This window comes from Strongylocentrotus purpuratus, unplaced genomic scaffold (assembly GCF_000002235.5).
Source record: "Strongylocentrotus purpuratus isolate Spur 01 unplaced genomic scaffold, Spur_5.0 spur5_scaffold_3, whole genome shotgun sequence".
Lineage (NCBI taxonomy): Eukaryota > Metazoa > Echinodermata > Echinoidea > Camarodonta > Strongylocentrotidae > Strongylocentrotus > Strongylocentrotus purpuratus.
Genome location: NW_022145609.1, coordinates 24,925,722 through 24,940,344, shown reverse-complemented (window position 1 = coordinate 24,940,344; position 14,623 = coordinate 24,925,722). Strand labels below are relative to the sequence as shown.

General features: G+C 39.2%; 1 protein-coding gene across 1 annotated transcript in view; it reads left to right on the top strand.

Annotated features, from left to right (window-relative positions):
- The first annotated feature begins 3,319 nt into the window (after positions 1-3,319).
- Positions 3,320-14,623, top strand: part of LOC105442295 — a 36,176-nt gene continuing 24,872 nt past the window's right edge. The window contains exons 1-9 of the mRNA XM_030995842.1: positions 3,320-3,335; positions 4,903-5,262; positions 5,431-5,814; positions 6,162-6,275; positions 11,267-11,386; positions 11,482-11,601; positions 12,480-12,839; positions 13,803-13,910; positions 14,264-14,382. Coding sequence (XP_030851702.1) covers positions 3,320-3,335; positions 4,903-5,262; positions 5,431-5,814; positions 6,162-6,275; positions 11,267-11,386; positions 11,482-11,601; positions 12,480-12,839; positions 13,803-13,910; positions 14,264-14,382 — 1,701 coding nt within the window. The remainder of the gene's footprint in view (positions 3,336-4,902; positions 5,263-5,430; positions 5,815-6,161; positions 6,276-11,266; positions 11,387-11,481; positions 11,602-12,479; positions 12,840-13,802; positions 13,911-14,263; positions 14,383-14,623) is intronic.

The window sequence follows — 14,623 nt, the reverse complement described above, 5'->3', positions numbered from 1 at the left end:
TTCATAATAGGAGAAGAGGGTCGCTATTCAAAATAGGAGAAGAGAGTCGCTATTCATAATAGGAGAAGAGGGTCGCTATTCATAATACGAAATGAGGGTCGCTATTCATCATATGAAATGAGGGTCGCTATTCATAATAGGAGTAGAGGGTTGCCATAATACGAAATGAAGATCGATATTCCTAAAAAGAAATGAGGGTCGCTATTCATAATAGGAGTAGATGGTTGCTATTCATAATACGAAATGAGGGTCGCTATTCATAATAAGAAATGTGGGTCGCTATTCATAATACGAGATGAGGGTCGCTAGTCATAAAAGGAGTAGAGGGTTGCTATTCATAATACGAAATGAAGGTCGATATTCATAATACGAAATGAGGGTCGCAATTCATAAAAGAAGTAGAGAATCGCTATTCATAATATGAAGTGAGGGTCGCTATTCATAATAGGAGTAGATGGTCGCTATTTATAATACGAAATGAGGTTCGCTATTCATCATAGGAGAAGAGGGGCGCTATTCATAATGCTACGAGAGGGTCTCTATTCATAATACCGAAAAAGTCAACATGACATAAGCAATAAACTAAATGTTAATAAGAAAGCGACATGCTGGTTAGAGGACACCCCACAGCGTAGGCAGTGGCTGGGGCGTAGGCCGGGGTTGGGGTAGGCCACATGGTCCCAAACATTTGAAGAAAATATTTATTGAAAACTCACATTTCTGAAAAAAAGGCGTGCCCCAATAATGAACGTGTCTTACATTCCGGTCACCAGCCCCCCCCCCCCCCCAAGTAAGCCCGACCCCGCTGCGCCATTCTGCCCACCCTCCCGGCAGTATTCCCTTGGTACATGTACATATTAGCGACAATTCTCGTCCAAGTAGTTCATAGATGGCGTAGCCTCTGTGTGTTTAAGGGTGGGGGCCGTGGGGTTGTATCAGTGTTGCCTTCGAGCGACAGAGAGAGGGTTGTAGGGACTTAAGTTATATACCATATTCAAGCTTTTCGTAAATATACAATGTCGCACGACATATTTTCCATATAAGTAAGGAAGTTGGATATTCAGAATCAGATACGATTTTTTTTTTACCGTAAGACATTATGCGAACGGTTGCATCCCCTGTATTATGTATTTTTAAAAATTATTTTACTTTTTAGCTTTGATAATTATAGACATCCCCATAATCTAGCTAATATATTTCCCCCGCTACAGCGGTGAAAACAAGTAGGAAAACACACATAATCCTATCGTCATTTGTCCCGCTCGTGGGAAATCTTGCCCCAACACACTGCCCCCCGACTAAGCTTATCGTGGCTACGCCACTGGCACATTAAGTAGAACAAGCATGCTCATTATCATAGCCATTTAATGACTTAATTTGCTATTTTAAGAAACTAGTAATTGTTTATACGAAAATAATATTTGTGTAAAAAGTAACTTTTAGTAGGACTTATGGAACTACAAATTATATAGCCTTAGTCAGATCCAGGCACACAGAAGCTTTTCAATTTCAGCCAATGAAGAGTTTCAAGATTTCAGTTTTCCATGAATTATCATGCCTCAGGATACTAATAATCATATTAATTAACCTTACTTGATTTATCCAAAAACTTGATCTCCTGAAACTTTCCTAACATCGAAAACAAACGGAGTTTGACAGGACCATTAGCATATACACTGCGAAAAAGTAGGGCAATATTGTTTAAATTGGCGTGGGGTCCGGGGGCAAAGCCCCGGTGAGGGTCAAGGAAGCTTTGGTGTTTTAAGCATTAAAATAAGGTCAGATGAGGTTCCAGGGGCCCGCCAAAGGGCTTTTGGTGGGGTCTGCATACCCCCGGAAGCTCGGGGGTTTTAGGCATTTAATTACGGTCAGATGAGCATATTTTGATACCTCATTTGTGAAACCGGCAGGTCACCTTTCTTTCTTTCTTTATATTTCCACATTAACATACCTTTACAAAAAGGTGTATGTGTGTGTGTGTGTGTGTGGGGGGGGGGGGTTCACACCATGACACGTTAGCTACTAAAGTAGCATATCAGCCCGAGTATAAATTTTGGAATTAGTCACTTTTCAACAAACGCATATAAAAGTATGATTTACAAAAAAGTGAACAAAATCTCGGAAACTTGGAAAATCGTTTTATTTCAGCAACATTTGTAAATCACTGGTATCGATTTAAAAAAAAAACCACGTTTCAAATCTGGGGGCAACTACCCCCAAGCCCCCCTCTCTCTCTCTCTCTCTCTTACTCCCACCCTTCTTCTCTCAGGCTTTCCCCCCTCTCTCTCTCCTCTTTTTCATCCCCCGTTTCTTTCCTTTCCTTTTCCTCATTTTGTCCTTTTGTCCTTTTATTTATTTTCTCTTTCTCGGTTTCTCCCTTTTTTCTCTTTCCTTTTTTTCCTATCTTTTCCTTTTCTTGTTTTCTATCTTTTCCTTTCCCTCATTTCCCCCTCCCCCTTTTCTCATTTCCCCCGACAGCAGCGCAATTTTACCGACAATATCCCGACAGGTGGGGGGGGGGGGGTGTCGCACCCCTCACCCTCCCCCCTTTAGCGACGCCCCTGCCTATACCGGCCATTTTTCGTACCGTTTACCGTCCGTATATCCAGGCGCGGATCCAGGGGGCGAGGTGGCAAATGCAATGCCCCCCGCCCCCCCTCCCCCCCCCAAAAAAAAGGAGAGAGAAAGAGAGAGAAGGAAAAGAAGGCAAAGGTAAAGAGGAGAGAAAGGAAAGAAAGAAGAGGAAGAAGAAAAGAAATGGGGGAAAAGAAGCTAATCGGGGGGGGGGGCTTGCCTCCACCCCCTCCCCCATAAAAAAGAGGAGAAAAAGGTGAAAGAAAAAAGAGAAAGAAGAAAAGTAAAGAAACGGGATGTCAGTTGCGATTTTTCCGCCAACAAGGTTTGGATCGAAATGCCCTTGCCTCCCCCTCCCCTCAGCAAAAAAGAGAAGAGAAAGAAAATAAAGAGGGGTAAAAGATACATTTTTGCGCCCCCCTTACCCCCCCCCCCAAACGAGAACAAACGCCAGAAACGCCACTGGACACCACAGGCATACTCGGTGCCGAAACGGCCGCCCCCCCTTATTGGCGGCGCAAAAACAGAGGTTAAAAAGAAGAGAAGAAAAAAGGAGAAGACAAAAGAAAGGAGAAGAGACAAGAAAAGAGAAAAGAGAAAATCCGGCCCGTATACTGACTTTACACACCGGAGATAGAGGGGTGCTTTCAAAGAGAGGGAAATGCGTACGCTTACCCTAGATAACAATGAGTGGGGGGGGGGGGGGGGTGGGGAGTCGGGTGAAAAAAGGTGGAAAGACAAGGAAATGGCGCTTAGTGACAGTAATTTTCGAGCCACGGAATCAAATTTAAACGTTAAAACAGCCCCTGCCCTGCAAAGTCAATTTTGTAATTAACGGTAGGGGGCCGCTTCACAACTCTTATTTTGCCCTTCGTTTGGCTTCAGCTCATATAAACTCGCTTGAGCTTGTATTTGAGCTCATGTTGGTAGTAATCATGGACAGGGCGGCAATCCTGGGCCCGATATGAGGACACGTCCCCCAGGAAATTTAGAAATATAGCTAGAAAGATATAATTAAAGCGGAAAGAACGTACATGTTGGGCTTAGGGATTTCCTAGAGTGCATAATGTCAGCATTCAACATTGCAAAATCTCGCTTGGTCGTTACGCCCCCTCGCCCAATAACACAAAACTATGATATGACACTCGACCCACGCTCCCGGCCGTGATTTATCCATGGTTGTTGCAATAATTGTTGTTCTTTTTCATTTCTTCTAACATTATTGTGTGCTATCACAATAATGATTGTTTCATTTTCCCTTTAAAGCAGGCGCGTAGCCAGAGTCGAGAATGGAACAACGAATCGTCTTCTTCCTCTAATAATTTAATGAAACACCAAAGCTTCCACGTAAGGCGCGGGGTGGGGAAACTGAATTCAGACAAGGATTAAAAGTCGAGAATGGAACAACAAATCATCTTATTTCTCTAATAATTGCATTAAACAATGAAAGATCAAAGCTTACGCGCTTTGCGTAAGGGGGGGGGGTAGAATTCAGACAAGGATTAATAGTCGAGAATGGTACAACAAATCCTCTTCTTATTCTAATAATTTTATGAAACATCAAAGCTTCCGCGCTTCGCGCCGGAGGGGGAGGGGGAACCAAATTCAGACAAGGAAAAAGGGTCGAGAATGGTACAACGGATCGTCTTCTTTCTCTAATACTTAATGAAAGGTGAAAGCGAGGGGGGGGGGGGAACTGAATTCAGACAAGGATTAAGAGTCGAGAGTGATACAATAAATCGTTTCTCTTCTCATTTCTTATTATGAATAGCGACCCTCTATATTTATTATGCATAGTGAACCTTTTTCGTATCATGAATAGTGAACATCTACTCCTATTATGAATAGCGACCCTCTTGTCCTATTATGAATAGCGACCCTCATTTTGCATTATGAATAGCAACCCTCATTTCGTATTATGAATAGCGACCTTCATTTCTTATTATGAATAGTGACCCTCTTTCTGTGTTATGTATACCGACCCTTTTGTAATATTATGAATAAGGACCCTTATGAATAACGACCCCGATTTCGTATTATGAATAGCAACCCTCTTCTAATATTATGAATACCGACCCTCTTCTTTGATTATGAATAGCGGTCCTTGTGAACAATGACCCTTATGAATAATGACCCTTTTCTCCAATTATGAAAAGCGGACCTTATGAATAGCGGTCCTTATGAATAATGGACCTTATGAATAGCGAACCTTATGAATAGCGGTCCTTATGAATAGCGATATTGACCCTCAAAAATATGTTTTGGTGTTATTCATCGGATTAAACAAAAAAATCATAAGTATTCTGGTTATATTAATATTTCTTTCAGCAATAACACCGGGTGTTACTGAAATCACCCTTGAGCGTGCCGTCCCAGTGAACATCACTTCTCCAAATTACCCTTCCGACTACAACATCGGTGATAACATCGTCTGGAAGGTATCAGCCCCTGTCAACCACAGCGTCAGGCTGGACATCGTCGACTTCGCTACCGAATCGAACTTCGACTTCTTGTTTGTGGGCGATGGACTGACGCCACTGAGTTACACAGAACTTGCGAGGCTGACGGGCTATGGGTTAAGGTCGACTGTGACGTCACATGGCCGCCATATGTGGCTCAAATTCTCCAGTAATTACGAACTTACTAACGTTGGATTCATGGCAACACTGAACGCTGTGGATCTGAGAGGTAATAAGATTCGATTTTGTGTCATGGTGAAATTCTAGGGATTTAAGAATCTTCAGAATGATCAGATGATCTTAAAATGTCTTAATATTCTCGTATGTCTTTTTTTGTAGGAAAAAACATACCTGTATTTCTGCCACATTTAGTGTTATCCTATTTTTGTTGTAACAGATGACAATCCTCTAATCTTGGTGAACGGATCTACGCTCCAACAGCTCCGCTCACCAGACTTTCCTCATGATGCAAGCGACAGCGTGTACGAGATTTGGCGGATAATGGCTCCTCAGGATTACAGCGTGAGGGCGCGTTTCGACTTCTTTAACATCACCGACGGTTCTTCGCTTACCGTGGGCTACGGCTGGAGTCCTTTAGTACCCACAATTCTAGTGGAGTTGACTGGAAGTGAATTGCCTGAAGATATTACCTCACCCACTCGAAAATTGTGGTTTAGATTTGTGTCGGATACTGGGGACTTCAGTAGAAGGAAACGAAGAGCGGTCGGTTCGCTTATGGGAAGTGGATTCTTAGTGAATCTAACAGCAGACAGGACTGAAGGTGAGTTCTTTTTCTAACAATAAAACATTAATAAACTTATTCATTAATATATAAAAACAAACATGGAAAACTCTTTTAACCTCGAAATACGTTGAAATAGTTTTAAAAGGGAAGTTTTCTGACGAAAAAAGCACGACAGTTAATTGATTAACAAATAAGATAAACAACTAAAACACGATTGATCTTAATCACTTCATGAAAGTTATAAAATCCACGAGGTATTTTGCAAATTTGTTGCTTTTCTCCACCAAATCACCCAAAACTAATGACAATATTATAGCCATGTTGAGGTGAAACAATATCAATATTTCGATTACTTTCACTAAATGAACAATGCTACTTTCCAGATATCAACGAGTGCCTGAGTAACCCTTGTCATAATGGAGGCACGTGTTCAGACATCGATGGCGGTTTCCAGTGCTTTTGTCTCGAAGGCTTTAAAGGGGATTACTGTCAAACAGGTTTGTCTCCCCCTTATACTTACAATTTTAATTTTCCGTTCTTGTAAATAGCGTATCACATAATAATAGAACCTCCCTGTGCGCTCTCAAGGGATACTCTTTGGATACTATCACCCCTTTTGAAGTGTTTCGTCTATGGCTGATCGTCAACGAAACGAAGTTAAGTCTTTTTTCAATTCTTTTTGTTGCTACGACAGGCAGCCAGTGAAAACGAATTCTTTTAATAAAATTATGGAAATGCAAGCATCATTTTAAACAAACATAACTTTGTTATTCCTTGTTCATTTTTGCTGATTGAAGTGTCATATGAAAGGGCAGAAATTGAACTTTCTTGGAATGTGATTTTTCTCCCTGAAATTCAGATACTGTCCCCCAAATTACTTTTTGGTTCCCTCTCTTCAAATTGATTTTAATCACTCATGCGTGAAATATGCATTATATGAGTTACATCAAATGAAAGAGGATCTAAAATAATGTAGGCGTGAAAAGAAAATGGTCTAGGAACGTGAGACGCAGCTGTACTTTACAATTTTATTACGAGCTTTCGGCTTGTGAGGCCTTCTTCAGGTTCTGAAGTGCAAACACATACAAAAACAAATGCATTGTATGAACAAATGTATACGTCATAGAAACTTAATATCACTCAATCATAGTCAAGCATCATGAACATAGCAAAAATTAGTACGAGAAATACTTTCGGAATAAACTTAGAAATGATTATGTAATTTCAAAGTGTTTTACCTTGCTTGTGTTTTGGGCTGGCGGTGTGTTTATTCAGTTGATGTGATATATGTGAACGTGTAATTAGGGATGTGCGGTCAATTGTGGATTACTGACCTTTGGCACGGATGTTACTGATCTATGACACAGCCGGTGTCATGACCTGTGTCTAGGGGGGGGGGGGGAAGGGAGGAGGATAGAAGGCATCATTCAAATGCATTGGTGTGTACGCAGTCCGATTGGTTGCGGTATATTGACTCTACATTGTATAACGATTGCAAGGATAAAACGTGAGAATCAAAGACTTAAAATAAAATTAAAATTAAGATCGAAAATCTGTGTTGAGGCAGTTTTTTTGATCGTGTGATCAAAAGTTTACGTGCGTCTGATATGTCGGTGTGTTAATTGACTTATTGATCAACATTGATCCCATCTGGGTGTAGGGTTTTAAGTTTTCATATCCAAAAAGATTCTCCGTGGAGGATTGTGTGGCGTGATTTGTTGTGGATTAATTCGATTCCGGTGATTTGAACATTGTCTAGTGATCTAGATGAAAGGTTGAAGTGTACTGTGTATGGTAGTATTTTTTTTGTTGTGTTGCGAATGGAAGTTCTTTATGTCCTTGTGTTTTTCAGAGCGTGATTTGTATTCAAGTAGTTCCTCTCTGGGTTTTTCTTTAGCTCTTTCTATTTGTTGTCTAACCATGTCTGGTCGGTAATTTCGGTCTTCAAAGTTCTGTTGTAGCTGTTTGAGGTGGTGATCTTCACGATCAGGTTTTGAGCATATTCTTCGAATTCGTAGTGTTTGGCTGTGTGGTATGCTTTTGAGGGAGTGGCTAGGGTGGCAGGAGGATGGCAGGAGGTATGTGTGTGAGTCCTTAGGTTTGATGTATAGTTCTGTCTCTATTTGGTTATTGGATTGTTGGAGTGAAACGTCGAGAAAGTGAGTCCTGTCATTAGATGATTCGAATGTGAATTTGATAGGTGTATATTGTTCATTTTTTCTTGCAGTTTGGATAATGTTCTGGGTGAGCCTGTCCAAAAAAAAAAAGATGTCGTCTATGTACCGTTTCCATGAGTTTGCCAGGGTGGGTGATTGTAGTACAAAACAACACCTATGCTATTCCGGGCTCTCATAATTTTTCCCTGAATACCATTGTTAAAGGACATTACACGTGTACTTATGATTCATACAAAATTTAAGTTTCTGATTCTTTTTAATGAAATACAGGCGAATAATCACATTTTCCACTGCAAACAAAATCAATATATATATATTTATAAAAGTGCGAGAATTCTCAACTCTGACATGACAACGGGTGGTCCGGAATATGTAGGCGTGAAGTAAAAGGTCTAGGAACGTGAGACGTAGCTGTACTGAAGAAGGCATCACAAGCCGAAAACTCGTAATAAAATCGTAAAATACAGCTACGTCTCACGTTCCTAGACCATTTTATTCACTCCCATATATATATATATATATATATATATAAATAATTTGCAGAATTACCTATTTCAAAATTGAGACCAACATTTTTTGGCAGGAGCACTATACGATTTTTTGTAAGATGTGTATGCTTAATTCGTACACTATTAAATTATTTATGAGTTCAGGGCATGTCGAGAATTCTGGTGTAAAAGAGGATAATAAAGACCCATCTAGGAATAAGATAGTCATACTATAAAGATAAACTGAAAAATTCTATAGGTAGTTTTATAGGTCTAGTTGTTGGTTTTCAAAAGGGATTGATAATGAACTATTTAAGTCTGACTTACAAAATAATAATTGGAAGGTTATAGAACGTATTGATGAGTTGAATGAAGCTGTGTGTAAATGGGAAGAGCTGCTGTTGGAAGTTGTGGATAAACACATGCCGTTAAAGACAAAGCGAGTAAGGAAGAAACATTCGCCATGGATAGATGAACCTATATTTAGTCTTATGGATGAAAGGGACAAAACGAAAGACAAAGCAAAGTCAAAACAAGATGGCGAATTGTGGAAAAATTACAAGAAATTAAAGAATAAAGTTACAGCTGAAATTAGAAAAGCTAAACGTAAATATTACTGTGAAAATTTAACTGGAAATCAAAATCGTAGTAAATCTTGGACGTTGTTGTCATCCATAGTCCCTAACAGTCGCTCTTCATCGTCTATTCCTATTATTGAAGGAGATGTCTTGAAAACAGCAAACAAATTTAATAGCCATTTTGCAAATGTCGCTGTTGACACTTTGAATGACGATTCGTCAGAGCAAGATGTAAATTCTAGACTGGACAATCCAGTATCGCCCAATCTAAAACAAGATTTTAAACTTTCTTTTGTTACCGAAGATGAGGTATTAAACGAATTAAGGAAATTCCCAAATAAAAAATCGGTTGGAGTAGATGGTATTTCTCAATTTATTCTTAAGTTAGCTGCTGATGAAATTATTAAACCAATAACATATTTGATAAATAAATCAATCAGAGATGGGGTTGTGCCTGACGTATGGAAAATAGCAAAAATTATACCGTTGCATAAGAAGGGTGACAAGTATAACCCAGATAATTATAGGCCCATTTCGTTATTGCCATGCATCTCAAAGCTTCTTGAAAGAATGATACAGAAACAACTCATTCAACACTTAAATGTAAACGATATTATATCTGCTCACCAATCTGGTTTCAGAAAGAAACATTCAACGTGTACTGCGCTTGTCAAGGTGACCGACGACTGGTTAAACGCAATGGACCAGGGACAATACACAGGGTCAGTCTTTGTTGATCTACAAAAAGCATTTGATTTGGTGGATACTGATATACTGTTACAAAAGCTCTTACTATTAGGCGTCACATGTGAATCGCTTCAATGGTTCAGGAGCTATTTGGTTGATCGAAAGATAGTGACTTGTATTAATGATGTAGTTTCTGATGCATTACCATTGACTGGTGGGGTGCCGCAGGGCTCTCTACTAGGCCCTTTATTGTTTGTCATATTTATTAATGATATGCCTCATTCTTTTGAAAAATGTAAAATACATCTATATGCTGATGACACTGTGTTATATTACTCCCATAAGAATCCGTCTGTTGTACAGTCAGTTCTCAACGAGGAACTAGCTCGATTAGATACATGGATATCTCGGAATAAACTGAAGATTAACTACAGCAAGACCGTGGGTATGTTAATTGCAACAAAAAATTTGCTGAAAAAACAAGATAAATTAGTTTTGAAAGTTCGAGGGAGAGATATAATCCAAATGCATAACACAAAATACCTAGGGGTAATTATTGACTCAGAATTGAAATGGAACATTCATATTGAAAACATGTGTAAGAAAATTGGAAAAATGGTTGGATTTCTTGGTCGATTGAGACATTATGTAAATGAAACTAATTTGAAAATTATATATCAATCTGTTATTCTCCCGCATTTTGAGTATGCAGACAATGTGTGGTCGTCATCTTCTGATAAATATCTTGATCGGTTACAGAAACTACAGAATAGAGCGGGGAGGATCATTTTGAAGATAAATCGGCAGTCATATATATCCAATCAACAATTGCATGATATCCTAAAATGGGATACTTTGTCCCTACGGCGTACTAAACACATGCACGTTATGATGTTTAAAATACTGCATGGCCGGACTCCTAATTATATAAATGAAAATGTTTCTTTTAGAGTTACTAGATACTCACTTCGTAGTCAATTTAATCTTGTCCTTCCTAAACCTAGGACAAATTACTGTAAAAGAACCTTTGTATATAGAGGCTCAGTATTGTATAACGGATTACCATTGGCCTTACGCAACTGTAATACATTGTCTTCATTCAAGAGACTTTTGAGTTGTTTATAAGTTTACTTCACACAATTCTCTTTCTATAAATACCAGTTTCTTTTCTCTATACTGTCTGTCCTGGATATTTAATTTCTTACTATATTTTGCTTGAGAATTTATGTTTTGCCATTTTTCTTTGTCGTTTTTCTTTGTCGTTTGTTAATGTATATTGTTATTTATTGTATTGTTTTACTGTATCATTTCTGGTCCCCATGGAAGACCAGCGGTATCATAATGATACCGCTGAATATGGGCTATCCAGCCGTTTATTTTATCTTGTTATTCATTATTCTATTTGTTATTATATTACTGAATGCATGATGTCTTTTATACGGAAATAAAACAAACAAACAAACAAAGACTTTCTTGTTAAAACGTAAATACTAAATTCTTGAAATCAACTCATGTGATCGTGTTTTTAATCAATCTCTTCTCCCGGTCTTTTCTGCAGAGGAGAATGAGTGTCAGAGCAATCCGTGCCAAAACAATGCCTCCTGCGAAGATGGAATAAACACTTTTACTTGCCGATGCCCCAATGGTTTCACTGGATTGTATTGCGAGACTATCTTAGGTAAGTACGTTTGTTAAAACGCAAATACTTAATTCTTGAAATCAACTCATGTGATCGTGTTTTTAATCAATCTCTTCTCCCGGTCTTTTCTGCAGAGGAGAATGAGTGTCAGAGCAATCCGTGCCAAAACAATGCCTCCTGCGGAGATGGAATAAACACTTTTACTTGCCGATGCCCCAATGGTTTCACTGGATTGTATTGCGAGACTATCTTAGGTAAGTACGTTTGCATATTCCATGCATTATGTAAGCATGATAGTACTAAATTTCGACAGATTTTTTTTTTTTTTTTTTTTTTTTTTGGGGGGGGGGGGGGGGTGGGAGCGGGGGTGTTCTCTGCTTTGATCACCGAATATAACAGAATGAAAATCTATGCTAGCTCCCTACAGGCGCGGACGCAGGATTTTTTCGAGGGAGGGGGAGTTTAAAATTTGAAAATTCCGCAACGACTCAGCCAGGTGGGGGTAAGAGGACATTTTTCTTTGGTCCCGAAAATTTCGCAACGACTCAGCCAGCCGCTTGAATAAGCGGGGGGGGGGGGGGGGGGGGGGGGGGGGGGGGGGTAAGAGCTCATTTTTTTTTTGGGTCACCCATTACCACAATTTTTTATTTAAAAAATAATAATAAAAAACCCAAAGGGGGGGGGGTCAACCCCCCCCCCCCCTGCGTACGCGCCTGGCTCCCTATATGAACTGTGAAATTCAATATGGTATCATATGACTTGTTATGCCAAGGTTAACGTAACGCTTAATGTATCAGCTTCTTTCCTAAAGCGTTGAGGTGTTGGGTCAGGGTTTAATAGGTACAGTGATTGCTCTAGGGTTAAAATAAGGAACTCGGTTAGTGAATGAAATTACCAAGGAGCAGTTGGGACAAGAGCATGTGTCATACAACCTTGTCTGAACTTGTTTCTTCAAGAATAATTGCAGGGCTCTCAGGAAGAACATCGTTAATGCCTTGGCTTCCTTGGTTAAAAGTTTTTACTACTTTTTTTAAAAATCACTTTTATTATCATGTCATTAGTATTTTATTATTTTCATTGTTATTATAATTATTATTATTATGATTATTATTATTATGAATTCATTGCACAGATACCAGCATCTCTGTGATAGAAAGTGAATGGAACGAAATCACTGTCATATCTTCACCCGGCTATCCATCCTACTACGACTCGAACCTCGACCTTACTTGGGTACTCACGGCTCCAGAGGGTCACATCCTCCAGATACAGATCCTACACCTGGCCCTAGAGACGGACTACGATTACTTGTACATTGGTTCTGGGCCTGGTCCCAATGAACCTGGTTCTTGGGTGCTTCAGAAACTGACCGGGTATAACTATTCCAGTGCACTCGCTACACCCGGTCACTCTATGTGGGTCAGGTTTACCACGGATGTCTCAAGGGGTGATATTGGCTTCAGTCTTCGTGCCACAGCTATACTAAACCCTGGTAAGATCATATTAGCCATAGGCTCTGCGTCTTAAGAGGTGTCGTGGTCTTGTGGATACGTCAGCGGACTGTGGATTATATGGTTTGCGTTTCAAGTCCCGCCGAGGCACTAATTTCCTTTGGCAAGACATTAATCTACCTTTGTTAATATCCTTCCAGATATAGTAAATGGCAACCCGGTAGGAATTTATTCCTTGAATCCTTTTAACGCCTTAGGGCAACTGGGCTAAAGCCAGGGTAATAATATTACTTTGTAGGCGCCTTGAGCTTCCTCTCGGATGAATGTGTGTGCAATATAAATGTAGCTATTACTCTGCTTATTATTTTTTAGTTATGTTTCATATTAGCATCCCATGGGCCACACGGGGCACGCAAGACGATTTAATTCGGCTCATCATCATTTTAAAAAGTCAAAAGAAAGAAAATTCTCCACTGCTGTAAGTGGATACATAATACCATATCACTGATTATTAACGCATCAACATTTTACTTCCCTCACTCACAAAAAGTCAATCATATGATATTTTTACCTACTGCTGACAGAGGTTGTTAAAGATAGGTAGGCCTACGATAATTTGTTTGCCAGTTATGCTTAAACGTATATTCCTAAGACATCTGACGAAAACTGCATGTTGTATCAAAGTGAGGTCGTGCCTCATAATATTTGATTTATTGTCCAGAGTGATTATTTCAATTATACTTAAAATATTCCATAAGGGCTCCGTCTTATAAAGAGTTGGGATTGATCCGCATCAATCGCAAGTTTGGAGTCTCCTATCTCTTATGTACATTCTTGCGATTGATATCAATCGCGTCTAAGTTGCGATTAATATCAACTCTTTATAAGACGGGGCCCAGACCTTATATTGCTTTTCAAAATATATCAGTTAAAGTACACGATAACGTATTGTTTACTAAAATTGAGACTATCTATAATTCGATGCTTTAAATACTTCATGACAGAATGCAGCAGCGGTCAAATGCAATGTTCGAGTGGACTGTGTATCAGCGAATCGGCAAGGTGTGACGGAAATAACGACTGTCTCGATTTCTCAGATGAGGAATACTGTCGTAAGTTTTTATTGACGTTTACATTCGCTTCTCAATTAATTTCTATCGTTATAAATGTTACATAAAATTTACATTTCCTTCAATTGTATTACACACCTATCTATCTCTATGATTATATTGAGGGAGTTTCTATACTTCTGGATTTTTACTTTAGAGAGAGGTTTTTTTCCCCTGAGTTTTTGTTTACCAGTTCCCCAAACACATTAAGCCTTTCAGGACCTTCAGCGGTTGAATTATTTTGATTGCCCTTTTTGTTGCTGTTAATGTGTCATATATGTTGTCTGCTTTCCTGATTTCTCTGACATGTTATCGCTGTTTTTGACCCTTCATTGATCGATTTTTCTACTACCCAGCGTACTGCGAACAAGTTCATTTAGATATATGTAGACAGAGCCTGGCCTACAATTTGACTTTTTTCCCGAATCGGAACGCAGAGACAGCAGACGCTGCAGCGGGAGGCTTTAAAGACATGGTAAAGCAGCGGAATGTCTTTTTAATTGCTTTATAAATGAATGTTGAGTTGATTCTTTATTACTGATCGGTTTGTCCAGATTATTGGTGATTTTCATAGATAATGCCAGGAACGATTAATTAATTAGTGTTAACCTTAGTAGAACATTGTCTTACTACGATTATTGACCTGTATATCAACCAATGAATTTGGTATTTGTTTATACGCATTCAATAATTCTTTTTTGTAAAAGTGATTCTTT